Source organism: Aedes aegypti, chromosome 2 (genome assembly GCF_002204515.2).
Source record: "Aedes aegypti strain LVP_AGWG chromosome 2, AaegL5.0 Primary Assembly, whole genome shotgun sequence".
Lineage (NCBI taxonomy): Eukaryota > Metazoa > Arthropoda > Insecta > Diptera > Culicidae > Aedes > Aedes aegypti.
In genome coordinates, this window is record NC_035108.1 from 218989303 (window position 1) to 219016783 (window position 27481).

A 27481-nucleotide genomic window follows, 5' to 3' on the forward strand; every position below is an offset into this window, starting at 1 on the left:
TCAGTTGGTTTTGCACTGACACAGCTGAAAAAGTATCAGCATACTTCATGCATGTTAGCGCGTACAGTGATACTTTTTCAAGTCAATATAAACTATCAAGACTGAGTTTTATCACTTTGAAATGCAAGCTGAAAAGTCATCATTGATGCCAAAAAGAATGACGGGCTACTTAGCCTTAAGTAAAAAATAAAATCATTTTGATTTCCGAGCTACGAAAAAATACACAAAATTCCAAAGTGTACCCCGGGTTGGGTATTAAAGGGTTAAACAGGATGCGCGACAATATTTTGTACGTCGAATTCAGAAGGGTAACTCCTCTATAAATGGAACACTTCAGTCTGTACCCTTTCTTTTTTTGTAAATTGGGCGTATGAAGCTATCCAATCAGCAGGTGTACAGAAGTACTCGGTGGATCGACTGGTAAAGCTGTTCACTTTCGTGCTTGAGAAGCTCAACCGGGATCTCGTTCTTCCCAGCAGCTTTACAGTTCTTCAGCTCGCTGATAGCCTTTTTAACCTCTCGTATGGTCGGTGGGTCCACAGCTTGATCGTCACCATCAACGTTCATCCTGTTTCTCGTAAAATTTTTCTCGTCAGTAAATTTTCTTCTCGACCATTGCACATGGCGGATACTGGTATGGTCCGTTGCATAAAATTTCCGCATATAGTTCCGGCTCATGCTATCTTGAGCTTCAGCTACCAGACTATCTTCATGTTGTCTTTTCTTTTTTTTTTCACGCTGCTCTGTATCGGCCACAAAGATACAGCTTCTGGCGACATTCTTCACGTCTGTCACTCCCTGGCACTCTTCATTGAACCAGTCGTTTTCTCTTAGGTGTTGACCAGTGCCAATCATATTCCGCGTCGTTGTTGTCACAGGCTGGTGACATCTCCAGAAACATTGATTCTTCCCAACTGCTCGTCTAGCTGCTGGCGATACTGTGCATCTACCCAATCAGTCGACAAGCGTTGGGTACTGAAGCGCAGCGTTCTGTTAGTTCTGGATCTCGTGATGCTATTCACCCGCGCCCGGATTTTAGCTGCAAAGAGATAATAATCCTAGTCGATGTTAGGGCCTCGAAAGGTCCTGACATTCATGGCATCTGAGAAATGTCGCTCATCAACCAGCACGTGGTATATTTGGGAGCAAGTATCGCCACACGGGTGGGGTGTGTTTGGGGATATTCGCTCTAGAAGCAGCGTAGATTACAAGCCACATGCTATTATCATTGGTAACGAAATTAAGGCTTTCTGTTCCAATGACGGGTCGTAAGAAGTCTTCTTTCTCGATCTACGCAATTGCGTCACCAATGACTATCTTGACATCTTGTTTTCGGCAAACTCCGTACACCTTATCTAGGCTCTCAAATTGAGAGTCTCAATAGAACTCAACCTTCATGTCATCGGGCTTATCGTTCTTCGGTGCATATATGCTGATCAGGCTACAGTTGAAGAACTTGCCCCTCATTCTCAACATGCAGACTCGGTCGCTTACCGGTTTTCAGGGAATAACTCGCTACATCTGCTTCTCAATCACCCGACGCTCGGAATTCACGTTCTCCGGTTTTGGGCCAGCGTATTTCCTGGATTGTTGCCACGTTCACGCCGCCATTCCGCAGTTCACGAGCCAAGAGCCCAACACTCCTGGGTTCATCCACTCGTTGTTACTTTCTTTTAGAATTCAATTTGAAATGAGCGATTAAAGTGTAATCGATTAAAATTTCCTTAGTGTTACATCTGTTTGTCTGTGCTATTGCTTTCACAAATAATTTAAATGTATAACTAAGCATTACCAATTATTTATATTTTACGCTTTAGAATAAATATAAGGAGGCTGCAAATTTGCTTAATGATGCGCTTGCAATTCGTGAAAAAACCTTAGGCGAAAATCACCCAGCTGTAGCTGCTACTCTCAACAATCTCGCTGTGCTTTATGGTAAACGTGGCAAATACAAGGATGCCGAGCCGCTTTGCAAGCGAGCTTTGGAAATTCGTGAGAATGTGCTTGGCAAAAATCACCCGGACGTTGCAAAACAACTGAACAATTTAGCACTTTTGTGTCAGAACCAGGTAAGACTGATACAATACTTATTACAGATAAATGTATGTGATATTTTAATTCGCTACTTTTTTCAGACAAAGTATGAAGAAGTGGAGATGTATTACCAAAGAGCCTTGGAAATATACGAAATGAAGCTTGGGCCTGATGATCCAAACGTCGCAAAGACCAAGAACAATCTTGCAAGCTGCTATCTGAAACAAGGCAAATATAAGGAAGCTGAAATTCTGTACAAGCAGGTTCTAACTCGTGCTCACGAGAGGGAATTCGGAGCGATCAACGGTGAAAACAAGCCTATCTGGCAGGTAATGTCTAATCGAGATTTTATTTCAATATTCGATATGACAAATCATTCTATTTTGGGGTGAACGCACAGGTTGCCGAAGAAAGAGAAGAGAACAAATCGAAAAATCGTGAAAACACACCGTATGGAGAATATGGCGGTTGGCACAAAGCAGCTAAAGTTGACTCTCCTACTGTGACGACAACATTGAAGAATCTAGGCGCCCTCTACAGACGACAAGGAAAGTACGAGGCTGCTGATACCTTAGAGGATTGCGCCCTACGCAGCAAAAAAGAGGTGAGTGCTAGAATTCGTATGAAGTCTATCCAGCGTTGTACGTAGGGGAATGTGGGGCAAGATGAGCAGCGACCGATTTTTTTTCAATACATTATTTTGGGTTCTGATGAATATCATTAAAGAGCCATTCCATGAAAAACCGATCTAGTGGGTCTTCGAATTCCGTGAAAATTTGCTATTTTGTTCCTTATCCGAAATAAGGATACACGTATTTTTGGATTTTTGATTATGGTGACCATTTTCGAAATAGGGTGACCAGAAAAATCGCGATTTTGCTAAATTTTTATTTAAAAAAAAAATATAACTCTTGAACCGTTCGATCGATTTTCAATCTTTTTGGACGAAATGAAGGCTAAAGATTTTGACTTTTCAGGAAAAATATAAAATTTCACAAAAATTGTGTTTTTTACATGAAAAAACTCAATAGTTTCCGTTTTTTCGTGTTTTGAAGGCCTCGGGACCAAAGGGGCTATCGCTGTTCTCATTTTTTCTTGAAAGTTCAGAAAACTTTACGTATACTGTAAAATTTTCAGCGATGTATGTTTTTTAGTTTTTGAGATATATTTTTTTGAAAATAAAAAATCAGTCATTTTTTATCGGCACACACTGTAGGTCTTAGCGCATTAGATTTGTAATGTTTAAAAAAAATTATAACTTTTGAACAGCTTAACCGATTTCCAATCTTTTTGGATGGAATGAAAGCTTAAAATTTCAACTATTCAGACAAAGTTTCAAAGTTTTCTATTTTTTTCTATTTTTTCTGAGAAGTTAAGACTAAGGCCTGTGTGTGCTTAGCTTGGAAATCGGTTGAGCTGTTCAAAAGTTATGATTTTTTTTAAACATTACGAATCTAATGCGTTGAGATCTACAGTGTGTGCCGATGAAAAATGACTGATTTTTTATTTTCAAAAAAATATATCTCCAAAAACTAAAACACATACATCGCTGAAAATTTTACAGTTACGTAAAATTTTCTGAAATTTCAAGAAAAAATGAGAGCAGCAATAGCCCCTTTGGTCCTGAGGCCTTCAAAACACGAAAAAACGGAAACTATTGAGTTTTTTCATGTAAAAAACACAATTTTTGTGAAATTTTATATTTTTCCCGAAAAGTCAAAATCTTTAGCCTTCATTTCGTCCAAAAAGATTGAAAATCGGTCAAACGGTTCAAAAGTTATAATATTTTTTTAAATAAAAATTTTGCAAAATCGCCATTTTTCTGGTCACCCTATTTCGGAAATGGTCACCCTAATCAAAAAATCCAAAAATACGTGTATCTTTATTTCGGATAAGGAACAAAATAGCAAATTTTCACGGAATTCGGAGACCCACTAGATTGGTTTTTCATGGAATGGCTGTAAATTGATATGATGGCCATAAATTTCAGCTAAAAAATCAACAGCACAACGTAAATATTGTCCAAAATACATAGAAGTCCAAAAATTTACCTTTTCATATAAGATTTGTTCATTTAATAGTGATATTTTTGTTGCGTAAACAAATTAATTCATACGTTTTTGGCCGTATAGTTATATAATAATCTTCTGTAGATTATCAGGAGCAAAACTTTTTATCAAAATTAAAAAAATATTTCAATTGTTTTGATTATATTAATAAATTTACACCCTTGGGGCAAGATGAGCACCATGTTCAAAATTAAGTAAAAGTGTGAAATTATAGCACCACATTTAGCTGTGAGCTTGACTTACGGTATCTTCTTTGCACAAAACAATTTTTCTAAAAAATATACAAACAAACAACAAATTTAATCGTTTTTTAAGTAAAATCTTAGCAATTTATGAAAAGTTATTTATTTTCTGATAAAAGTTTTAATAACAAAGTTAGTTGAAGATAAATATTATCAGATATTAAAGTTAATATCTTGGGATATTGCAAGCATTGAAAAATAATAGTTTTCTTTAGTAAATTACATCTTTTAATGGGGGTGCCCATCTTGCCCCGCAGTTTTTTTGACCGATGATAAAAAAAGCTATTTTTTAAAGTGTTATTTGGAAAACTATTTATCACTTTTTAAAACTTTTAATGGTTGGAGGTCAAAGTAATAATGTAAAAGATAAGGATGGTTACCAATTTTACCAAAATAATAACGTTTAAGTAGGCTTAAATCGCATCTTGCCCCGCCTGACCCTATCAACCTAATTAGTTTTGCCTGAAAACCATTTTACACATTATCTGCCACAGCTATTATATTTTAACTGAAACGCACGATGCCGTAAAATTAATAAACAGATGGTGAGTCTGCCAGTTATACTGCCGGAATTTATTTATCCAAGATGATACTGGATAATGATCGGCTCTCTCAAAAACCTACCTGCTAGTTTCCTATGTAGGACTTCTCAAGCCACATTACGTCGAAGATTTACAACTTTTTTTGGTGGATGAAACAACTGAAAACGACATAGAATGTGCTTTAGATTAAGTTTTAACTCTTGACTTTCATATGTGTTATTTGTAGATCGGACCTTTCTCGTTTCGACTTGTATGTTTGGCTTTGTTTTTAACTACCAACATAATTGGGGCCTTACTTTGCCTGTTGATGTAAACTAACAATAAATAAATAAAATGTTATACCATCAGTGCACCAGTAGCCGCTCATGCCCTTAGGGTAAACATTGATTTTCGTATCGTAAAGCAACATGTTTCGCAACCCGACCAGAACCACATAACAAGATTATAACACATTCCTATCAGCAGCAGTTAAAAATAACAAAAGTTGATAAAATTTTGTCATCAAAATGGCTTTGTCCTCAACTTGTTATATTTTTAGTAACACATTTATAACAACATTTGTTATATTTTGGACATCGCATCTATAAGTTTGTTGCAAATAACATCCGATGTCATAAACAGTAACATAGTTTGCAATAATTTAGTTATTTTGTAACATCCTGGCAACACATTCCGTAATAATTTTGATATAATTGTAATAGGGTTTGTTATATTTTAGTTTAATTTGGTGCAAATTTTGTTCGAATTTTTGTTATTTTAACTACTAATGGTACATATTTTATAACAACTGGTGATATAAAAAAATCATATCAGAGGAACACATTCTGTTATAATCTTGTTTCTTCCGTCTGGTCGGGAAGGATATATCGTCCCCTTGATGCTACAACTCGAAAATTAAAATTTCGAACTATTCAGCATTGAAAGTTTGAGCGTTTCACAAGGTGATGGACATTGGACAATCACAGTTAATATGATCGAAAAGTAATCTTGGACTTGATTATTTTGAATCACGCGGTTATGATCTGTTAATATCTGGCAGATTTAATTATCCCTCTAATACCCAAACCCCGCCTTTAGACGGGGTACACTTTGGAATTTTATGTATTTTTTCGTTGCTCGGAAATCAAAATGGTTTTATTTTTGGCTTAAACCTTGTCTCATAACACGCATATAAGAAAAGTTTTTTATGACTTTTGAAACCTTTTTTTAATTTTGAAAATTGTTTGAAAAATTGTATTCTTATATAACGTACAAAAGCCTGGGGTTCATTAAACATGTAATATAAAAAATCGTATTGTGCTCTGCAAGATAAATCCACGTAATGCGATTATCTGAAAATGTCGATATACCGTCGCAGTTATAATGAAAATCACCAAATGTTTCAGATTTAGCAAATTTGTCCATGCGTTCTTGAAGAACGAAAAAATCCAAGCCTACTTGAATTTTGACGTTGCGTTTGAATTGCGCGCCTATCTTCTGCGCGTTACCGCCGCCGCTGGATGTAGATTTAAAATGAGCGCCGCAATACCTTTCATATTTTTCTACGATCAATCTACCACAGAAGAAGAGCTTGGTCGCATTGAAATAATTTCAAACCTGTTTTTCCGTATATAAAACGGAAAATAAAAAAATCTAGATTTATTTTTAAGTGACGTAAAAACTTGAATTTTTATTATTGCTAAAAATTAGTAACTAGATGAAGCTTCAAGAAAAAATGAAGAAGGACAGGGATGTTCAAAAATAAAAATTATAAAAATCAAAAACCAAAATTCATAGATTTGCGACTTTTTGGTTTTCTTAAATTGGTGGACCCCTCGTACGACAGCTAGCTAAATAGTTTGCGAAAAGGCCCATTTTTTAATAAATCTTAGCTGTTTATTCACGTTATATGTCTAATATCCCCTGTAGCTTTCATCTGAGACTAAACAAATTTTGGCGGTCATTTTGAATTTGGTTAGAAAACCCGTTTTTTCACCATTAGCGCACCGCTCAATGAGAACTTTGAGGTCATCAGCAGAAAGCTGAGAAAAAAAAATGAGTAAGATAGGCTACAAAAACTAGGTTAGCAATGGTACTTACCGTATGAAATGTACGATTTTCTAAATCATATTCTACGATTTTGTCGTATATGGCGAGTGCAATCAATGAAAACATCACTTTTTGTACAACAAAGAAAAAAGTTTTCAATCGAGTTTTCTTCGAGTCGAATGAAGAATAAGAGTACTAATTAAGGCTAAGTAGCTCGTCATTCGTTTTGGCTACAATGTTGACTTTTCAGCTTGCTTTTCAAAGTGATAAAACTCAGTCTTGATAGTTTATATTGACTTGAAAAAGTATCACTGTACGCGCTAACATGCATAAAGTATGCCGATACTTTTTCAGCTGTGCCAGTGCAAAACCAACTGGTTTTTTTTTTATTCGAAATCGTGAGATGAATTAGCAACAATTAGCAACGACGCGTACAAATTTCAATGACGGCCTACTTCCCCTTAAGGCACATAATCTGGCGGCCATCTTGGATTTTGACGCCATCTTGATTTTAAGTAGTAGATTGAGTATGTAGTAAACAAACTTAAAAATAAAAGAAAATCTTCCCAGCTACAAATTTGTAAAAGACCACATTTTTGATTGAACGTATGGATAATTTGGTATTGTAGATAGTAAAGTCGAAATCATGCCGAGTTTTTCATTCAAAAACACTGCTTTTTTGCTGTAGAACATAGTAGCCTGGATTATTTTGATCTGTTCTATCCGCCAGGAGCACCACTGTCGCCTGCCGAACAGTTGGTGAAGCATGCTACATGCAAACCCACTTTATGATGATGAATAACAATTTATCCTGACGTCCAATCAAAATGTGGTCTTCGGCAAAGTTGAAGCTGGGAAGATTTAACATAAGGTATTTGTGTTCACTTTTCCATAGATTATTATGAAGAGCAGTTAGAGGATCGAACCCAAAAGGTTTGCGTTTTCCATAGTAATCTCTATAAAAACTTCAAACTCAGCTCTCGCCGAGCGGTGTCACGAACGCAAGTGCAAATTTGTTGGTGGAAAATACTGCCATTTGATTTTGCTGGAAACAGCTGATCTTTGTTTATATTTTCCACCAGCACTCTTTAAGTAGTGTTGGTGACATGTGACGTGTATGTACACGAGCACAGCCGAATTTCTTCAGAATCATTTCAAGCTTTAGCTAAGTATGCTATTCAGCTCAAGAAAAGTAAATGTTTCTGCGGAAAGAAATGGTCATGAAATTTTCTACAGTGAGCCCCATTTGAATTGACATTTCTTTTGAACTGCATACTGCGATCAAAGAAAAATGCTTTTCTTGAGCATTTGTTGCAAGAAATTTCCCACGCATCGAGATAGGCGATTACTTTTCTGTTGAAGTGCATACTTCCCATTTGCATTACTCTAAAAACCAGTGGATACGAGAATCCCCAGAATATTATATACCTACTTCATAGTTTTAAAATAATCTAATTGAAAATATTTATTGTAAACTCCATACAAAGTTGTTTACAAGCAAGTTCGCATTGGTATTAATTATGAACACTTTACGAATATTTTAAATTTCATTTGCAAATGAACTTTCACAGTAGTCTCACTTTTAATATTTCTCAACACTAGCTGATGTTTTTTTTTTGAAATAACAGAAGGCCGACTCCAGAGGCACATTTCCTGCTAATTGGAAGATTTTTGCTATAATCATACTCAGTGCACGATGCGACCGATTTAATTTATTAATTCTTATAACGATTCTTTAGGAATATCCTGATAGTTCTTGAGGCATATTCTAGTAATTCGTCAAGAAATACTTACGGCAATCTTTCCAAGAACTTATACAGTGTTGGCTGTAGTTATTCTGTAGCAACTATGTCATTTCCCGTTGAATTATGGATAGGATAATCTTTTGACTGTATGCGATTTTGAGCTTGAGATTGAGCTTGATTGGCCGCCCGTGGTTGCTACTCCAGTATCGCCAGATCAGCTGCACTTACACAAGGAACTAACCAGATGACTGCTTGGGATTAACAGGCACCCTCAGTGTATAAGTGCTGGTGATCTTCTATTTTTAGGCAACAATGGTGCCTGCCACGTCAGAATGCAGACCAATGAGGGGAAGGGGAAGGAATTGATGATGCATTCAACTGGCTCCCACGGTTGACCGTATATACCACTGCGTCAACGCCAGTTCATGCGGGAAGGGTGAAAGGGTGGGATAATTTTTTATGGCAGAGAGGCTTGCTGGTTTGGTTAGCAGACTGCCTATGTATCAGGCGTAAAGGAAGGCATGCTATAATAATGAACGAATGGAAACGTAGGGAAACAGTTTATTTCTGTCCGTCTCTGGTTCTAACAAATGCTATGAACTGTGATAGATACATCAACTGGGATATATTAAGAGTGGTAGATAGAAGCAAGTGAAAGATACAACCAAGCATGGGAAACATTCACTCGAATATTGCGTTTCTCTATCTCACTTCCACAAGCAGTCAAGAGCGAGATTGCCGTTTCTCCAGCCAAGCGGAGTGTTTCAATTTCCAATGTGCTTTCTTCTTGTTCGCCGAGCGACAAGTTAGAAAAAAATGGCAACAGAATGATTCGCTACCGACTCCTTGTGCCGAAGGCATCCGATTGCTGTAGCGAATGATTCTTTACATTCCGATTCCGCACGAGTGGCATTCGTGTTTGAGAAGTGAAGAGCGTTCACTGACTGGGAATCCACAAGGCGAAATGATTCAGTGAACGCAAAATCTGTACATTTCGTAGGAAGCTTTCAGTGATTGAATGGCGAACGCGTTCTTTCGTGTCTCCCATTCAAGAGCGGATAGGTGCTCTCTCCGCTCCATATATCTTTTAATTTCGGTTTATCTCAATCGTTTGCGATTCGTCGGGATTGCGCTCACCCTAGTAGCGTTCGGCAGTCATTGAACCTTCGGTGGCAGCAGATACTTTGCAGATATTTTATCGGTAGCGTTCGGGTGAGTGAGTGAATTTTCCCATGCTTGGATACAACTACAAAGTACGAGGAAAGGGACGAGCCTGGGATTGAACCCATGGCCTTCTGCTTATGAAGCAGAAGCGGTAGCCATTAGACCACCAACCCCGTCTATCTTTTGACTGTATGCGATTTTATAGCGGACTTTGGGGCAAGTGTGCCATAGGGGCAAGTGTGCCACCCCTGCTTTTTATAAAAACTACAATATATATTTTCTATTTGAGCTTAGCAATATGTTCCCTTATAGTTCACAATACAATTATCAAAATATGATGAAAGTTGCTTTATTTTTCACGTATTTACATCGACTTTTGCAAAGACAACCAAATTTGAGTAGATTTTTATAAGATTTCGTTGTTTCTAAATAGCATGGTAAATGGTAAATTATTAACAGATTTTTTTTTATGTACTGTAGATCGTGAAACTATTCAAATGTGTAAGTTATTGTGGCATTTGAATGAAAAGAGGATTCAGTTCTACATACGAAATCTAGTTTGGTTGAAATCTATACTTATTGGGGCAAGTGTGCCACCTATTTGGTAAACGAGAATTGTTGAAGTGAAATTTATAAAAATGTAATCATCATCATTAAAATCATAATAATAAACCAAAATGAGGCACCAGTAGTGGTTTCTGGTTTTCGGCTTATTAAGTACCGTTTTACATATCTACATCAACATTTTACCGTTATATAGTGCTGATCTAGTGTAGTATTATACATATTCACAGTAATATAACGGTAATACATATATTCTATTGAATGGAGACAAAAACAACCATTTAAGTTATTCGAATTGAGTAATAGAGAGCTAGGCATGTTTTGAATCTTGTTATAAATCATCCCCTTGTTACGGTAAACTTAAATTATTTTTTTAAATTATCGATTAGCGTATGCTTTGTAAGTAATATTATTCGGAAATAAAGAAAATTTTATTACAAGTAGAATTACATGCGATGTTCATTCGGTGGCCGTCTTGCCCCATATGGGTGGCACACTTGCCCCATAGTGTCAAAAAATAGGTTATTTTGGATGGTATTTGAGAACCTCCAAAACTAATACTTTTTGAAGTTATTTTCTATTTGAATGATACAGTGGTTATGGAAAGATGTGAAACTAACATCATGAGGCTAAATAAGTGGATTTTATAAGCTTTGGGCAAAGTTAGAGATCAATTTGCTTAAGGTGGCACACTTGCCCCAAATTCCGCTACACAAACAACAAGTAAATACTGTGAAATCATCATCAATTACATACAATGTATTTTTCTTTATTTTTTCAGGCGCTGGATTTAGTAAAGCAGTCCAAGGTTGCGAAAATCCTGGGAGTGTCCGACGAAAACAGACGTCAAAGGATGAAGGACAGTGATAGCTATGACGAAGAGGGAAAGCGATCTCAAAAGTAGATTGATGGTTTTACGTACTATTACTACTGCTATAACCAGCATGCAAGTTTTCACAAACGTCAGTATTGGCACTTTTGTTTTAGGTTGTACGAAAAATGTGAAAAAAACTAGATAATTATTTTGTTTTTGCTTATACTGTGTTCCACTTGACGGGTTATTTTTACCCAAGGCTTTGCAAATAAAAAAAAAAAGTGTTACATCCTATTTCATTCCATTGTGGCTATTGCAGCATTGGTGCCGGCTTTTGAATCATTCATCTGTGTGTAATTGTCTTAATCCATTATTCGATCGTGTCTTCCTGCTGAGAGTTATGCTCTCTGTTCCATCGTAGGGTCCTTAGACCAATGCATTATTCATTTCTGTTTATGCAGATAACGAGAGCTTAATTTACTTAGTCATGATTAATTTTAGAGAGCATATTACCTATATTTGTAAAACATATTTTCTAAAACGGTGCAAGTATATTCCTTTACAATGACAGGTGAAGAATGGTTGCAAACTCAGCATATATTAAGTATAGCCAATCATCTGGAACTTAAAAGCATTTCCAGCAAAATTACTAATTGTTTGGCGAGTTACATAATGTTTGCCAATAGTTCTCTTTTTTTTGCTTAAATTACTAAAGTTAATTGGTGGCACACACCTAACATCTATATTTATTATTTATTTATTTGAAACTGATTATAAGAAAATTACAGAAGTGAGTCTTTTGAAACAGTAATTCAATGAACATATTCGCTGATTAAGAACGCCTAAGGTTTCGCCTTTTTCAAAAAATGTTTACACATTTAACAATCGAAACGTATCGCGTCTCTTGATCCTGGATTGCTGCCTTACTTGACACCGAAAACGGGTTTGCATGATTTTCTGCAAGCAATTCTGTAACCCGATGTATTGTTAGAGCATCTTCAACAGAGTCACAATTCGTATGGTAAGTTACACAATTTATGTAACTCGCCATATGATTTGTAACTCTGCGAAGATTCCCAAAGGGATGCTAAACATTGGCCTGTGTATCAATCAAAAGAAATAATTAATAGAATTACTCAGAGTCCTAGTCGAATGAAACACAAAGCATAACTCAAAGAAGGAAAAAAAAAATATACCAAAGTTTCAAATTCATCATCTGTAACCTTCAAACTTTTGTTTCGTCAAAGCACATTTCGTGCGAAAAGTTACGGAAAGAGGGAGATCACAATTGTAACGCTTTATAAACTGAAATGTTGAACTGCTTAGATCTTTCCAATAGATAGCAGAATTTGCTTGTTGGCTGCTCCCATCAGTGCGTTTCTAACGCTCGTTTTTTCGGAAAATGGGCTGTGTTTGTAATGATGAATGAAGTGCTGTAGGTATCTATCACTAAGACAATTTATTGCATCTAAGAGAGTTACTCTTAATACACTATATCAAACGGCAAATGAAAATTGATTAAAGATGTTTGAAAAAAATCTGAAATAATTGTAAGACGACATGATAGTAACCCCTTAGGTAACACTTATAGCTATTGATTTCAAAAACCATTACATAAGCGTTTACTAATGGCCTTTTGCTGCGTTTGTGAAAATTTGACAAAAAAAAAGAAGTAAACATTCTCAAAATTAGATTTACGAAATATTTAGAAGCACATTTTGGTGCAATATTAACGAAGAACGAGAACTATTATTTTACTATCTCTCTCTGCTTTTAAATTGTTTGAAGAAATACACGTAATCAACCACACACAGCTCAGTATGACATCCAAATTGAACACAAAAGAACATTCAGGTCGCCTTATGAAGTGAAATAAACAATTGCTGGAATCTAATAGCTAAAATGTCGATCCTTTTGCTTATATGTCACATCATTCCCATAATGGTAACATTGATGACCGTACTGTTCGTAGTGGCTACTCCGTGATTGATCTGAACAAACGAAATCGCATATGGAACCAACAGACCAAAATTGGGAGTAGCGTAGAATGTTCGATGTTTACTATCCAGATTTCCAAACATTGTAAAGTCAAAACAGGACTGGCCACGTTTCTACCTTAATCAAGGGAATGGTAGGAATGTTAGTATGACATCCATAGTAATTTTAAAAATCAAAATTAAACATTATAAACTTGTTTATTTGGATAGCCAGAAAATTTGAGAGGAATCCATTGTAACGAGAATGTCGTAAAATATTTCCTTTCCTAGATATCATGTGGTCAAATATTCAGGCTCATTCTGAGAATCGGGTGAGGTGAAATGAGTCTATTGAGATGACAAAAGTCGACACGCTCCCATTAGATTAACAGTAGTCATCTCACGTCGCTCGCAAAATAAGCACAATTATCAAGCTAGTACTGTAATGTAACTTTAAACTTATCATCCCATATTGAAAACTCATTCTTCAAACCTTAATGAAGGATTTTGCTGAAGAACAAATCCCTTTTGAGCTAATTTTGATTGGGATTTTTGTAGATGTTTGCAGGGCTATAATCCTATATTAAGCTAAATAATAGCAAACAAACTCATGAATATCTCTTCTGTTATCTGTCGGATTGAATTTCTCTTTTCAGCGAATTTCTTTATTATGGTTTGAAGAATGAGTTTTTACTATGGGATGATATGTTTGTACTTACATTACAGTTCTAGCGTGTTTGGAACATATCTCAAAATTTCTCCATAGTAATTTCCATATAAATCTACATTGTCTTTGGGTCACCTTTAAATCACCACCTAGAAAGTTGAAAATTTCACAGAACACTATTTTTATGGTAAGGATGGTATGGAACATATGAGAGATTGGATTCTCAAACATTTTTAGGGCCCTATTTTATAAGTCGAGTCGATCAAAAACGACTCGACTGGAGTCACTGTCGACCAAAAATTTCGCTCGAGTCAGCTCTGTCACTCGAGTTTATCGACAGTTGTCACTTTATGTGACTAGATTACTATGGGAGTCGACGGGTGACATCTGAAATATGCATGCTTGCTTTGATCGACAATGACTACAGATGAGTCACATGAAACCGTTCGATTTACAAAATAGATCCCTTAATTTTTGAACCGGCTTATTGTATCAGTGATTCTTTCAAAACTATCTTCAGGAACACCTCTATGCATTTTTGGGACAGGTCCCCCAAAAAAATACTAGCTTTACGAATTTTTCAGTAGGACTATTTCCTAGAAAGCTAGATTTCGTTTAGCTAGATTTTCATTTTTGGAAACGGGAGCACCACCGAAAGTTCGACGCTCCGCTTTTGACGTTACTGGAGGAGTGACGTGTTGGTTTGTTGGCTATGCCTACTTGATTGCCTGATTTACGATCGGGAGTCATGTTCACATTCTTTGGCTACTTGGATGCCGCTAAGCGTATTCAGAACGCCTCTCTAAGCATGTGGTTGAATAATGCGGATTCAATACTACACAGTATGTATGTAATATGTTTTAACTACAGTTAACTCTCCCTTACTCGATATTCCGTATCTCGATATCGAGTTAGAGAACCATAGTAAAAGTTGGTTTTCATGGCTAACTCGATGGTCCCTTGGAACGCAGTTGCACTGCTTTTGTGTTCTGTAACTCGATACCTCCCTAACTCGATGGTCCCTTCAATATCGAGTAGGGGAAGGGGTGGTAAAATGAACACCTTAAGGATATCATCTTATTTCTAATAGAAAAACGAGGAATTTATATAGTTCCATCGCACAACATCAAAGTTAGGGATGTTATCTAAAGCAGGGACACGAATTCAGACTCAAATAGCTAAATTTTCACATATTTTTATCGCTAGCAAAAAACGACGCAAATGTTCATTTTACCTGCACTATGTGGGTAAAATGAACATTATTTGGTGGTAAAATGAACATCATGCAAAAAACGTGAGCGAAACAAATAATTTTGAAAATTTTCATTGCATATTCGAAAATATATCCATTAAGGATTGTAACCCATTCAAAAAGAAATTTAAAAATATCAGAATTGACATGATATCATAACGATATTTACCTCACTGAAAAACCTCTAGACCTCCGAGCAAAAAGTTACGTCAGTTCTAATTTTCAGACGTGATTTTCTAAATTATTAGTTTTCGTTGATATATTCACTTTAATTGACCTCCGTATCAACCCAAACACACCGAATTATGCTCTAAATCGTCCGTGCATGATAAAAATTTATTGAAATTTGATTTTTCTCGGTAAAAGGCACGGTGTTCATTTTACCACCCCTGTTCATTTTACCACCACTTCCCCTAAGGGAGAGATGACTGTATTGGCAAAATATAATTTTATTTACAAAGCACAAATATAATACAATTTTATTTACAAATTTACAAATTCCTTAACACTCCATTTTGCATTTTCGTCAAAAATCATACATTTTAATGATTATCCCAGAAATCTGTCATAAGATCGTCATCATTGATATTGATCTTTAATATACACGCCGGGAGAATTTTCGGGTTGTATTTGGTTCGATTATTGACATAACTCGAAGTTGCTCGAAATTTTGATCGCAGCAAGCCGTGCGCGGGTGGCTGCTTTTTGAATTTTGTGTTGCGTTTACTTCGTAGGGGGAGTGGGGGTAGTTTGCCCACGTTAAGGAGAACAGCGATTAGATTAGATGTGAAAAACATTATTCAATGCTCTTTTTTAATTTATTTATTTATTTATTTCGTCAAACGACGTAGACTAGTACATTTTACATATACATATTTATGTTTTATTTCTTAATACTAAAATTATGAAATTTATATAAAATATTGAAAAAAAAGTGTAGTGTAAGTAATGTTAATTTCATTTTGTTTTATTTTATGTGTTGCGATTTCTAGTAGATTTGAAGTATGTTTTTAGATTTTGCCGAGACATGGTAAAGTCAATAGTTTCGCAATGTTGATTGTAAATGGCCATCATTTGATTTAGAGGCCCGTTTTTGGCATAATTTGTTCGATGATGATTTGTCAAGAATAAGTTACGATTTCGTAGTTGCCTAGAAGGAGCGTAGAAATTTAATTTTGATAAGATTTCTGTAGAATCAATACGTTGCGAAACGATATCATTTACAAATGAAACTCTTGCGATTTCACGCCGCTCTTTCAAAGTTTGTATGTCAATAAGCATGCAGCGTGCTTTGTAGGGTGGAAGTGGAAATGATGTCCAACCTAATTTACGAAGAGCATATAGTAGAAATTGTTTTTGTACAGATTCTAATCTTTCTTCGTGTGTCATTGAGAAAGGAGACCATACAATGCTGCAGTATTCCATGATTGATCTTACATATGCAATATATAGAGTTTTAATTGTGTATGGGTCATGAAAGTTGTAGCAGAAGCGTTTTATGAACCCTAGCATGTTATTAGCCTTGTGAATTATTGTATTGTAGTGGTCTACGAAAGAAAGCTTAGAGTCTAAGATTACTCCTAAGTCCCTTACTCTTTCACATTTTTCTACATTTTGATTTCCTAATGAAATTGAAATTCGCGGTGTTGTTCTTTTTCTGCTAAATGATATTAGGTTGCATTTTTTTACATTCAGTTCTAATAGGCTTTTTTTGCACCATATGTAGAATATTTCTATTTCATTGCGGAATACATTGATGTCTTCTTCATTTCTTATTTCCAGGTAGAGCCTCATGTCATCAGCATATATTAACACTTTGAGTTTATTAAAAATGAAGGAAATGTCGTTTACATACATAATAAAAAGAAGAGGTCCCAAATGAGAGCCTTGAGGGACACCCGAAGTGACTTGAATTGGTTTTGATTTGTTTCCTTTGAATTTTATTATTTGTTGGCGGTCAGTTAAATACGATTCAAGCCATTTCAGCAGTCTTGGCTCGATTCCAATTTTTTTTAGTTTGAAAAGTAGCATTGGTATGTCTATGCGATCAAATGCCTTGCTAAAGTCCGTATAAAGAGCTTCTACGTGGTTTCCATTGTCCATTGCATTCAATGAATAGTCAACAAATTGAAGTAAATTTGTTGAGGTCGAGCGACCTTTAAAGAAACCATGTTGTGTGTCAGTAATTCTATTTTTGATTTGAAGAAATAGTTTTTCGTTGACGATTGACTCGAAAAGTTTTGGAATACAAGAGATAATGGTTATACCACGATAATTACGTATGTCAGATTTTCGGCCAGATTTAAAGATAGGCACTAAAAAGGAGCTTTTCCATATTTTTGGGAAGATTCCGGATTCAAGGGATTTATTAAAAAGCCAAAACAATGGCGCTGTAAGTTCTTTTGCTAAATTTTTCATAAATATTGGTGGAATCGTGTCAGGGCCGGGACCTTTTGAAGCGTCCAAATTCATTAGAGCGTCTGAAATTTCCCGCACATTGATTTGATTCACACCAATATCTCTAGAAAATTCCGGGTAAAACGCAAAATAATTGCGATCGCGGTCTTCTTCCGAAAATGTAGTATAGATTTCTTGGAAAAAATTTGCATATAGATTGCAAATTTTTTCTGAGTTGTCGCCCACATTTTCATCAAGGTGCATAACAGATGGAAAATTGTCAGATTTTAGTTTTGTTTTTACGTAATTGAAGAAGTTCTTTGGACATGACTTTATTTCAAGTTCAGTTTTTGAATTATATTCTTCAAAAGCATCACTGATGGCAAGATTCAATTGAGTGCAAATGTCCAAATATTTTGCTAAGTTTTCATCTTTCTGGTGTTTCTTATAAATTTTGTGTGCCTTTTGCTTCCGATTTTTCAGATTTTTTATGTGGTTGTTATACCATATTGGATTTTTTGTACTGAGGTTTCGTCGTATTTTTTTGGAAGGAATTTCTTGTTTTATGATTTCTAGTACAATTTCATTGAATATGTATGCAGCAGTTTCGACACTTCCTTCATTTCTGATTATTTCTTGCCAATTAACACTATTTAATCTACATTTATTTTTTTCATAGTCTGCTGATTTGTATTCAAAGGCTTCCTCGTATTCATAGTCGTTGGGTCTTGCATTTTTATGGATGAATAGGGAATATTCGATTGCTGTGTGAAACGCTTCATTTTTCCATAATGGATTCAATGACTCAGTTACACAGAAATCTTCGTAAATGTTTGTCAATAAGAAATCCAAATAACAGTTTTGTCTGTTTTTAATATGATTAATTTGATTTAGTCCTAAATTTGCGGTTTTATCGAAAATAAACTGCAATGTTTCATTGTCCCCAACGACTGGAAGTAAAATACTTTCGTTTTCAGAGTCCCGAATGAAATCAGCATTGCGTTGGTTAAAATCACCATAGATGTGAACTTTAACCTCTGGGGGGAGTTGTGATAAAATTTGTTCGGCACATTGTAAGAAATTTTCATACGTGCCTTTATGCGCATGGTCAGGTGGAAAATACACTGAGGCAAATAAGTGTGTTTCACCTGCTATGTGTGACTTTACCCAGACATGTTCGAATTCTTTAAAATATTGTGTGTTGATTACTTCAGAATTAAAATCAGTTGAAAGAGCAACGAGTACTCCCCCACCTGATTTTCTTCCGGACTCTGAAAAATTCCGGTCGCCTCTGAATACGTTGAAGCCGCTTCCAAAGACTTCTTCGCTTTTTACGCTTTCATCCCAGCTTGTTTCAGTTGCCAGAATAACCGAAAAGGATGAGCTTAAAATGTTTTTATAAATTTCCTTCATTTTTGCTGGGCTTTTCATGCGATTGAAATTTTGACAGTATATCAAGATTTCAGTCACACTCTGTCTACATTGCAAAGAAGTGTTTGGAGGCACGTCGTTTGATAAAATCATACTGTGTTCTTCCGTAGAAGTGGGCGTCCTTACTTGCAAAAATTTGACGGTCCTGGATAGGGAGAGAAGAATTTGTGTGAATTCTCCCGCAATTGTTGAAGTCGATTAGTACGTTCGCTCGATAGGTACCGACGATACGCCTCCAGATCCGCTGCTGCTTCAGCTGGGCCAACTCCATATTCCTGATGAACGTCAGAAAAAATTCGAAGAAGATGATCGGGATCCGTTGGCAATCCTTCCGACGCGAGGACCATCCTAATGCTGGTTGGTGTGTTGCCATCAATGCAGATATTCGCAGGCTGGTCCTTCATGTATGCCAGAAACAGTCGGACGATCTTCATGATGTTGGGATCACGCAGTCTTGCTTTTAGGAAGCGGCCATCACCCTCAGCTGATTGTTGTGTTAAGGTGACGATGGGTGGTCGCAAGGGATCGAGTGACCAGCCAGGTGATTCAGTTAACGTTGATGATGGTGCAGTATTTGTTGTTGGCACTGTTGGCAATTGTGTGTTGTTCTGTGGTTGTGTTTGCTTTTCAACGCGGTAGGGGTTTATGGTTTCGCCCTTTCTGAAATTGATTAATTTCGGAACCGTGAGAGCAGCGATTGGGTGGTCGGTGTTAGGTGGCGGACCCGCGAATTGCACTTTAGCAGTTGCTAGAAGCTGCTTGTCTGATGGTTTGATTTGGTTGTTGTTGCTTTTCTTGTTGAGGTTGGAATCCCGTTCATGTTTATTCTGTGTTGATCCTCTTTCAGCAATTTTATTTGAGTATGTGGCATCATACTTAGACCAGTCTTGGAGCCAAAGTCGTTTTTTCCCGTTGTTTATAAATCGCCAACCACTATTTGGTGGTTGAGATTCAGTCGTTTGGACGGATCGTATTCTGGACATTTTTGCTCGACGTTCAGCGAAAAGTTCTTTGATGACATTATTTGCATGTTTATTGGGTGACGGCTGTGGTTTCTGCTGATGTTGAATTTGTTGATGAGCCCGACTTGGTTTATGGGTTTTGGTGTTGGATTTATGGATGACCGATGAAAGAATGTCTTCGGCTAATGTTTTGTCGGCTTGCGATGAGTTTTTTCCAGTGCTGCTCTTGATAGTTTCGACAGCAGATGAGACAGACTTAACTTCCTCCAATATTTCCTTCGATAAGAATAGGATTTCTGCATGTTTATGTTCCGTCGTCGTTGATGCTTCTGCTATTGCTGCAAATGCAGCTGATTTGGCTAATGAGGCCAATTCATTTCTGACCTCGTCAATTATTTTTGGAAGTGGGTCAGGAGTGGTTGGAGGCTTCGTTGGCGTGATTGCATTTACTGCTACTTCTGCTGCCGAATTGACTGCCTTTTCAATAGCCAATGCAGAATCGTCAAAAAAGTTTTTAATTTTTTGTGACATTTTTGTATTCGATATGTTGATGTCGGTGATTGCTGAAGTCACGCGTGAGTCACACGACACCATGTGCTGGTCGAGTGCATTGCGTATGCTTTCGTTGTTTTTGTTGGACAAAGCCAACGATTCGTTTACTTCATTGAGCAGGTGCTCAATGCTTTCAAATAATACTGACACTAAGCTGAATTTACTTAGGTCAGCAGCAATACGCTGATTTGTGTCGTTTTGTGAGTGCACTGCTTCAAGAAGTTTTTCTTGTTGATGAAGCAGCTTCCGCACGTCGGCCTCCTTCATAAGGATGTCCTGGCAGTCGGCACACATTGGTACCATGAACGCGGTAATAATGTGCTCCCGATGTCTTTGGACTCCAATACAGGCAGCGTGGTATTTTTTGTCGCAATAAGTACACCTCCATAGAAGGTGGTCGTCGTTGACGCTGCAAGACTTCACTCCGCAAGGCATGTTTGATATATGACCACACTACACACTCGGGGGTAAAAAAAAAGTTACTTCGCTACGCTCGCGTCGAGGGTAAAAAAAAAAAAAGTTTAATTGCAATTACTGGCAAAGCACGAGAAGCGCGCAGAGCTATGTTGTCAAAAGTAGAAAATAAATATATACAATTGAAATACGGACTGACCGGTACGCGCGCGGGCCCGGAGTCTGAAGTCTAGTTGTAAAATATTTACAAGAGCGCTATGAAAGTGCGTCCGAACTCAAAGGTGGTTCGTCACAGAATTGGTCGGAATAATTATGGTCGGATAGACAAACATGTTTTCTACCCAATAGTAGAAACAGCTATCCATTTTAACTTTTCTGGGGTTTATAAATTAAGTTTTAAAAAATGCTTGCTTAACTGCATATGTATTGTTTTGCGGGGTAAAATGCCCCGCTTCAGTCCGGCGTTATTATTTTTTTTTTGTTTTTTACAAGGGGGAAATCTGCAAACAGATCCCCTGAGAAGATAACTCAGGGAATGCGGGGATGACGCACCAACGACGACCCGCTAAAACCAGCCTATGCACTGTGCATGAGCAATTCATTTAGAATTGCTCAAACAACTTAAACAATGTTACAAGGGACCAGCCTCGGCAGGGCTAATCCTCTGCAGCCAACTCTTGGTCGGCGCGCCATAGACGCTGCAATTCTAACATAATGTGAGTGACAGCCGTAGTTACTGCATTCCAGCACTCGGCATCCGCACACATTCTCTCTATAATATTGTCGGGGGACGTGTCCCCTCCGCATGTAGTGAGCATGCGACCTCTCACAACAATGAAACGGGGGCAATCGAACACGACATGCTCCGCTGTTTCCTCTACACCAGCACAATTGGGGCGTTAGCCATGCCGGCGTTAGCCATGCCGTAAACGTACGCACACAATCATGCTTGTTTATAGGTTGCATACATCCGGGCGTTTGTTCAGATGTTATTGTTCAATAATAGCACAGACAAACAGACGTCACACTCTTATCGTTGTCCATCGACCACCTATTTAACGATCGATTAAAAAATATGGTAGGTGGCCGATCCGCCACCCGCAGCGCTCGTATCGTTTTTGTTCGTGTTTGACGTTTACACACTACCGCCATCTGTTGGCCCGTCGGCCAAACACACCGATTATATCATTGGGCATCATGTCTTCGTGACTATGATTTTGATTAAGATTTGTTCTAAGTGTTACGTATGTTTGTCTGTGATAATAGTATACATGCTGATGCAAAAAATGTACATTTGTAAGGTTCCAATTTTTGCGTAACGTCAACGTGACATTACATTTGGTAGAATTTGAATTCAAACGGCTGTTTTGGTGTTATGAAATAGGGGTGGGCGTTTTGCCCCCAGAGTTGATTAAAGTTTAGGTCCTTCAATAAGCTTTTTGAGGGCAAATTTAACATATGTTTTGCACGTAATACAAACTATGACAGTGCACAAGTTGGCTCTCGGCAATAGTTTCAGAAATTTGGTTATTTATCGACCTAAAAAATGACATTGAAAATCGCACAAAATTGCAACGAAAACAGCGAAAAACGTTTTTATACGATTTTATTGATTTGGTTGAGAAAAACACATAAAAACATGTTAGGTAAAGCATTTTGATCAATTTTCTATGATCTAGGGTGAAAAAAAGCATTCTAAAACACACCGTTCATCCAAATCGATGGTGGCGCGTTTTGCCCCCTATGGGCATATTACCCCCAGTTCCCCTACCGTGTTTTTTAACTACCGAACGTATCCTGTGGCGCTACCCTTTCCATCAACATTCCACAACATCCCGTAACACCTATGAGTGGTCGTAGAGTTCTCTGCAGCTTTCTTAACCCGTATCCGACCGGGTTAAGAAAAAAAAAATCAAAAAATTCTCGTGAAGCTATTTTCTATCCGATTTGCAAACTTCTTTCACTATATGAAATCCAAACTCTTCTATTTTCCTATGCTGGAGAAAGTGGTCCAAAATTTTGCCTGTGGCCGGAGTTATTCCGGTGTCCTCCTGGGTCAAGTCGGGTGAAAAAATGATCAACTTCCTTTCCTGAACAGTTTTATTTTAGCCATTTTATGAGACGTTTCGAATCATATGTTTTTTGTTTGTTTACCAGCTTTGAAACTTGCTGGCGGGCCCATTTATTTACGTTTCTTCTAGCGCCACATTTGGGAAGCGCTCATTCATGCATGTCGTGCAACGAGCTTTTCTATCTTCCCCAGTAAAATTAAAATCAACTGGCAAAGAAGAATTTATTTTATTTACGGGTAACATCAGACATGTAACCGTGTAGAAAAATAGCCAGAAAGAAACGAAAATGTCATCACCAACAAAAACGTTACCAGCGCCATTCACATATCATGCTAGTTTTTAAAATAATAACAATGAGCGGCCCGCCAGAAAACGTCAACCGACTGTCTCGTAAAATGGCTTATAAGCCATTTTACGAGACGTTCGAATGACGTTTTCTGGCGGGCCGCTCATTGTTATTATTTTAAAAACTAGCATGATATGTGAATGGCGCTGGTAACGTTTTTGTTGCCGATGACTTCCCCGTCTCTTTCAGCGCATGTTTCTGCCCGGTTTACATGTATTACAGGTAACGTAGATGAAAAATATCTTCCTTGCTTACTGATTTAAATTTTACATGCGAACATTAAAAACTGTGTTGCATTTCCACCAGCGCCATTATTGAATATGCTCCTTCCAAATGTAGCGCTAGAAGAAACGTAAATAAATCGGCCCGCCAGAAACTTTCAAAGCTGGTAAACAAACGGAAACCATATCTAGAGGAATTCGCGATTAGGGCCTATCTGACAAATCAATAACAATGAGAAAATAATCAATGAAATTTTCATGTGCAATTTTTAATCCCAATTGGAGAAAATATACTCAAACTTTAACTTTTTCACATTAAAACATATTTCATAAACCTAGTTTTAAAATCCTCATCAATACCACACACATCTCCTACAATTCCCGTAGCTATTTCGTACTCAAAAAATCTTTAAAGGTTTCGCCTAAAACGTACTCGAGAATGCCAGTATCGCCCAATGTTATGAGCCTATAATCGATATTATTTTCAGTGTCGCCTGTCACTTTGCGCCGTGTTTACATTCTGGTTTCAATTAAGCCCGCCATGTACGCCTTGTTTATTTTTTGTTTGCAGTGTCGCCGTTTACTCTCGCCGTGTTTTGATTTCGATTTCAGATGCGCCCATCACTTTGCTAAACAAAAACACAGGCGTAATCAATAAAGTGTGTGGTTTTGCATGACGTGAAGTTTCGCCTTCTACAAACTTGCGTTTTTTGAATAGTTAAATTATCGATAGGGGAAAAGTTCAAGTGCAGTGAATAGACAATCGAGCTACAATTTCAACGCTTTATTTTCTTAAATTGTGTACATTTTGTCAGTTTCGCCTGATTCGCGAATCGTTCTAGATATGATTCGAAACGTCTCATAAAATGGCTTATGTGTTACTATTAATAAACGAAATACTCAAAAGTGAGTTCATTCCACTCAATTCCGGGGGTTCGTGCGTTAACCCAATTTTGAGATGATGGGGTAGAAGTTGTTTTCAAAATATACTTACTGGCTAAGTTATTTTTACTCAACCGGTAGATCAAATAACTCAACTTTCAGTACTATGCCACTTACTCAACAATAGAAGGAGCGAATGAAAAAATACTCAATTTCTCTGTGTATATTATAATGATGCACTTGATAATCTAATGGGATAAGAACAATTGTGACATCACACAGTGCGTTGAATATATGGAGATGCGGGACAAAAATCAAAACTAGAAGATTAAGTCATTTGAGCACCTTGGTATGGAAGGGTAAATGTTTTCTGGTCAAAAGAACTACAATTTGCATAAATGACATATTATATACGCATAATCGCTAAACTACTAAACTAAAATTATTTTTCAAGAAAAACCTTGTAATTTGTAATTTTTATTGCTCATAATGATGTAAGAAGTTTTTTATATAAAAATCACACACATTTTAAATATATCATTTCAAGCATAAACTTGCTCTAGTGTAATGTCTGGTTGAGCCGAGGCCACATAGCGTTGCAAGATTTCATACTTGTGCTGGTTAAGGAGTATACATAAAAATAGTCAAAAATCTCGAAGAGTTGCAGGTAGTTGCAGCTGTATCTTTCAGACCTCTTAGAGGACATTCTAAGAAACATATGTCGGTGCGTGATTCGGGATGGAACTCGATGGAAGTTTTTTTGAATCGATAGTTAAAGTTACATGTTAATATTTCATAAGTTTGATTTCATAGCCAACTCAACGTGTCGATTTCTCATATTTAAAACAAAAGTTGCTATTCTTATCACATCAAATATCCTTTACCAATCTTCAGCCATGTTCTCTTTAAAATTTTGATTGAATAGATTGGTTTCAACACTCTCCGTGGTAAGGGTTCATTCACATATTTCATAACGCTGAAAATGACCATTTCTGACACCCACCCCCTCGTAACTCTTTTTGTATAGATATTTTACAAATTTTGTATTAGCCGTAACATCATGATGAAACCCACCCACCCCCTTCAGCGTTATGAAATTTATGAACAAGCCCTAATTGAAAGGATTGCTGAAAACATGCGACAAAATTTAGTTTTTCTGCTACTCTGCCAACTGTCACTTTCGACGCTTGTTATAGTACTTTTAGTGCTTTGTATAGCATATAAATACTTGTTTCTATAATGGATGCTATCTATAAACACTTGTGGATACTTATTATCACCGGATAAAATAACTTGAAATTTGATTTTTGTCTATGGAGCAACGCACTGTGCATCATGGAGAATGATCCGTCGCAATGTCCCCATTGACAAGTAACCCCGGGAACTTTCGGTGGTCTAAAAGTTACCAAACTAGTTGAATATCCATTGTCAGTCTATAGTCATGACAAAGATCTTGATCTTGATCTTGATTGGCCGTCCGTGGATGTTACTCCAGTATCGCCAGATCAGCTGCACTTATACAAGGAACCAATCGAATGACTGCTTGGGACTAACAGGCATACCTACTCAGTGTATAAGTGCTGGTGATCTTCTATTTTTAGCGACAATGGTGCCTGCCACGTCAGAATGTTGGCTCCCACGTAGATCGTATATACCACTGCATCTACGCCAGTTCATGCGGGAGTGTATGGATTGGGGGAAAGGCATGGCAGAGAGGTTTGCTTTTGTGGTTAGCAGACTGCCTATGTATCCGGCGTAAGGAAAGGCATGCGCGTGGAAGAATGGAAGCGTTAGGGAAACGGTTTCTTGTCCGTCTCCGTGTTCTAGCGTTTGCTATGAACGAATAGTTTGAGTGTGATAGATTTAGAATGGAAGATAGAAGCAAGTGAGAGATATACAACTACAAAGTACGAGGAAAGGGACGGGCCTGGGATTGAACCCATGACCTTCTGCTTATGAAGCAGAAGCGAAGTCAAGTCATCAGACCACCAACCCCGTCTGTCAGTCTATAGTCATGACAAAGCATAAAAAAGGAGCCGTCGCACGAGATGTATTGGACGACTACAATTTGGATCCGTACCGGCACCGATTCCGGGGAATTTACCATATGTTAGTTATTTCTGCACCGATATTAATACTTGGAGAAAAAATCCCTTCAGAATGTCTTCTTTTTTCTCTATGTGAAGTAACATTTTGAATTTTTAACTGATGTTTTTGCTAAAACTACGTCAAAGTTTTACTGCATAAGACATGCTTCCGGAAATCCGAATTATCACCATTATTCGGTGTTCATAGTCTCTGTGGCTGTACCCTCAAAACTACATTAGAATATACTGGACGGGCACAGTACTTCTTGAAGAATCAAAATCGGTCAATATTTGACAAAGTTACAGCGTTCTGAAATTGGCCAAATTTTTGCTTATCCTAGTTATTCTGACCGTTCTGACCTACCGTTGAAAAAAATGTTCCGCATCTAAGGATTTCTTTCTCAGTTAAAACAAATGGTTATAAATACTTCAGTTTTAGTTTTACGTTATATATGGCTTGAATACGTTACACTTTTCTTGGTCTAATCGTAGCATAGACTGTTTAGCGGTTATGGAATTGCCATTTGTACATCTATCGTGCTTTATATAGTTGGACGACACCGCTAGTTTTGCTTGACTTGGTAGATTATTGCTAGCCAACTGATGTTCTGCATTAGTTTCGGGGGTTTCTGCATTGGGTTGGATGATGTTATCGGAAGCGATTTTTTTCACTTCATTATACTGTGCATTATTAGTAACGGATGCAGTGTTGTGTGCAAGTTTCTTCGAATCGTTCATCTTTTTGGAGCGCTTCCACTTCATTCGTCTGTTTTGAAACCATATTTTGACCTGAAATGAGACAAATTGATTTGAAATTACAGCTTCAAAAACGTCTATCATTTGTATGGAAGCGTTCAACTTGTTAGAAAAGGAGATTCGGTAAAGTAAGAGCACAAAACTGGAGAATTAGATATCCGATCGAGCAGAAAACTTGATCGATTTGTCACTCGCTGGTGATGACCAATCGATCACTTTTTCACTGTAGCTCGATGCTCCGTTTATGCCTTTGATGCTTTGATT

At 37.2% G+C, this 27481-nt stretch overlaps 2 protein-coding genes across 4 annotated transcripts in view; one reads left to right on the forward strand and one right to left on the reverse strand.

Annotated features, from left to right (window-relative positions):
• LOC110675162 (kinesin light chain-like) overlaps positions 1-13096 on the forward strand; it is a 14073-nt gene extending 977 nt beyond the window's left edge. Inside the window, exons 2-5 of the mRNA XM_021839552.1 lie at positions 1818-2069; positions 2136-2363; positions 2435-2638; positions 11170-13096. Of these exons, the coding sequence (XP_021695244.1) occupies positions 1818-2069; positions 2136-2363; positions 2435-2638; positions 11170-11292 (807 nt within the window). The 3' untranslated portion in view covers positions 11293-13096. The remainder of the gene's footprint in view (positions 1-1817; positions 2070-2135; positions 2364-2434; positions 2639-11169) is intronic.
• A 13783-nt stretch (positions 13097-26879) lies between these two features.
• Positions 26880-27481, reverse strand: part of LOC5576378 (homeobox protein Hox-C3a) — a 94768-nt gene continuing 94166 nt past the window's right edge. For all 3 annotated transcript variants that reach the window (XR_002500323.1, XR_002500322.1, XM_001662551.2), the window contains one exon: positions 26880-27250. Coding sequence is in view for 1 of the 3 variants with exons in the window: in XM_001662551.2 (XP_001662601.2) it covers positions 26903-27250 (348 nt within the window). In the remaining 2 variants the exon portion in view is untranslated. The remainder of the gene's footprint in view (positions 27251-27481) is intronic.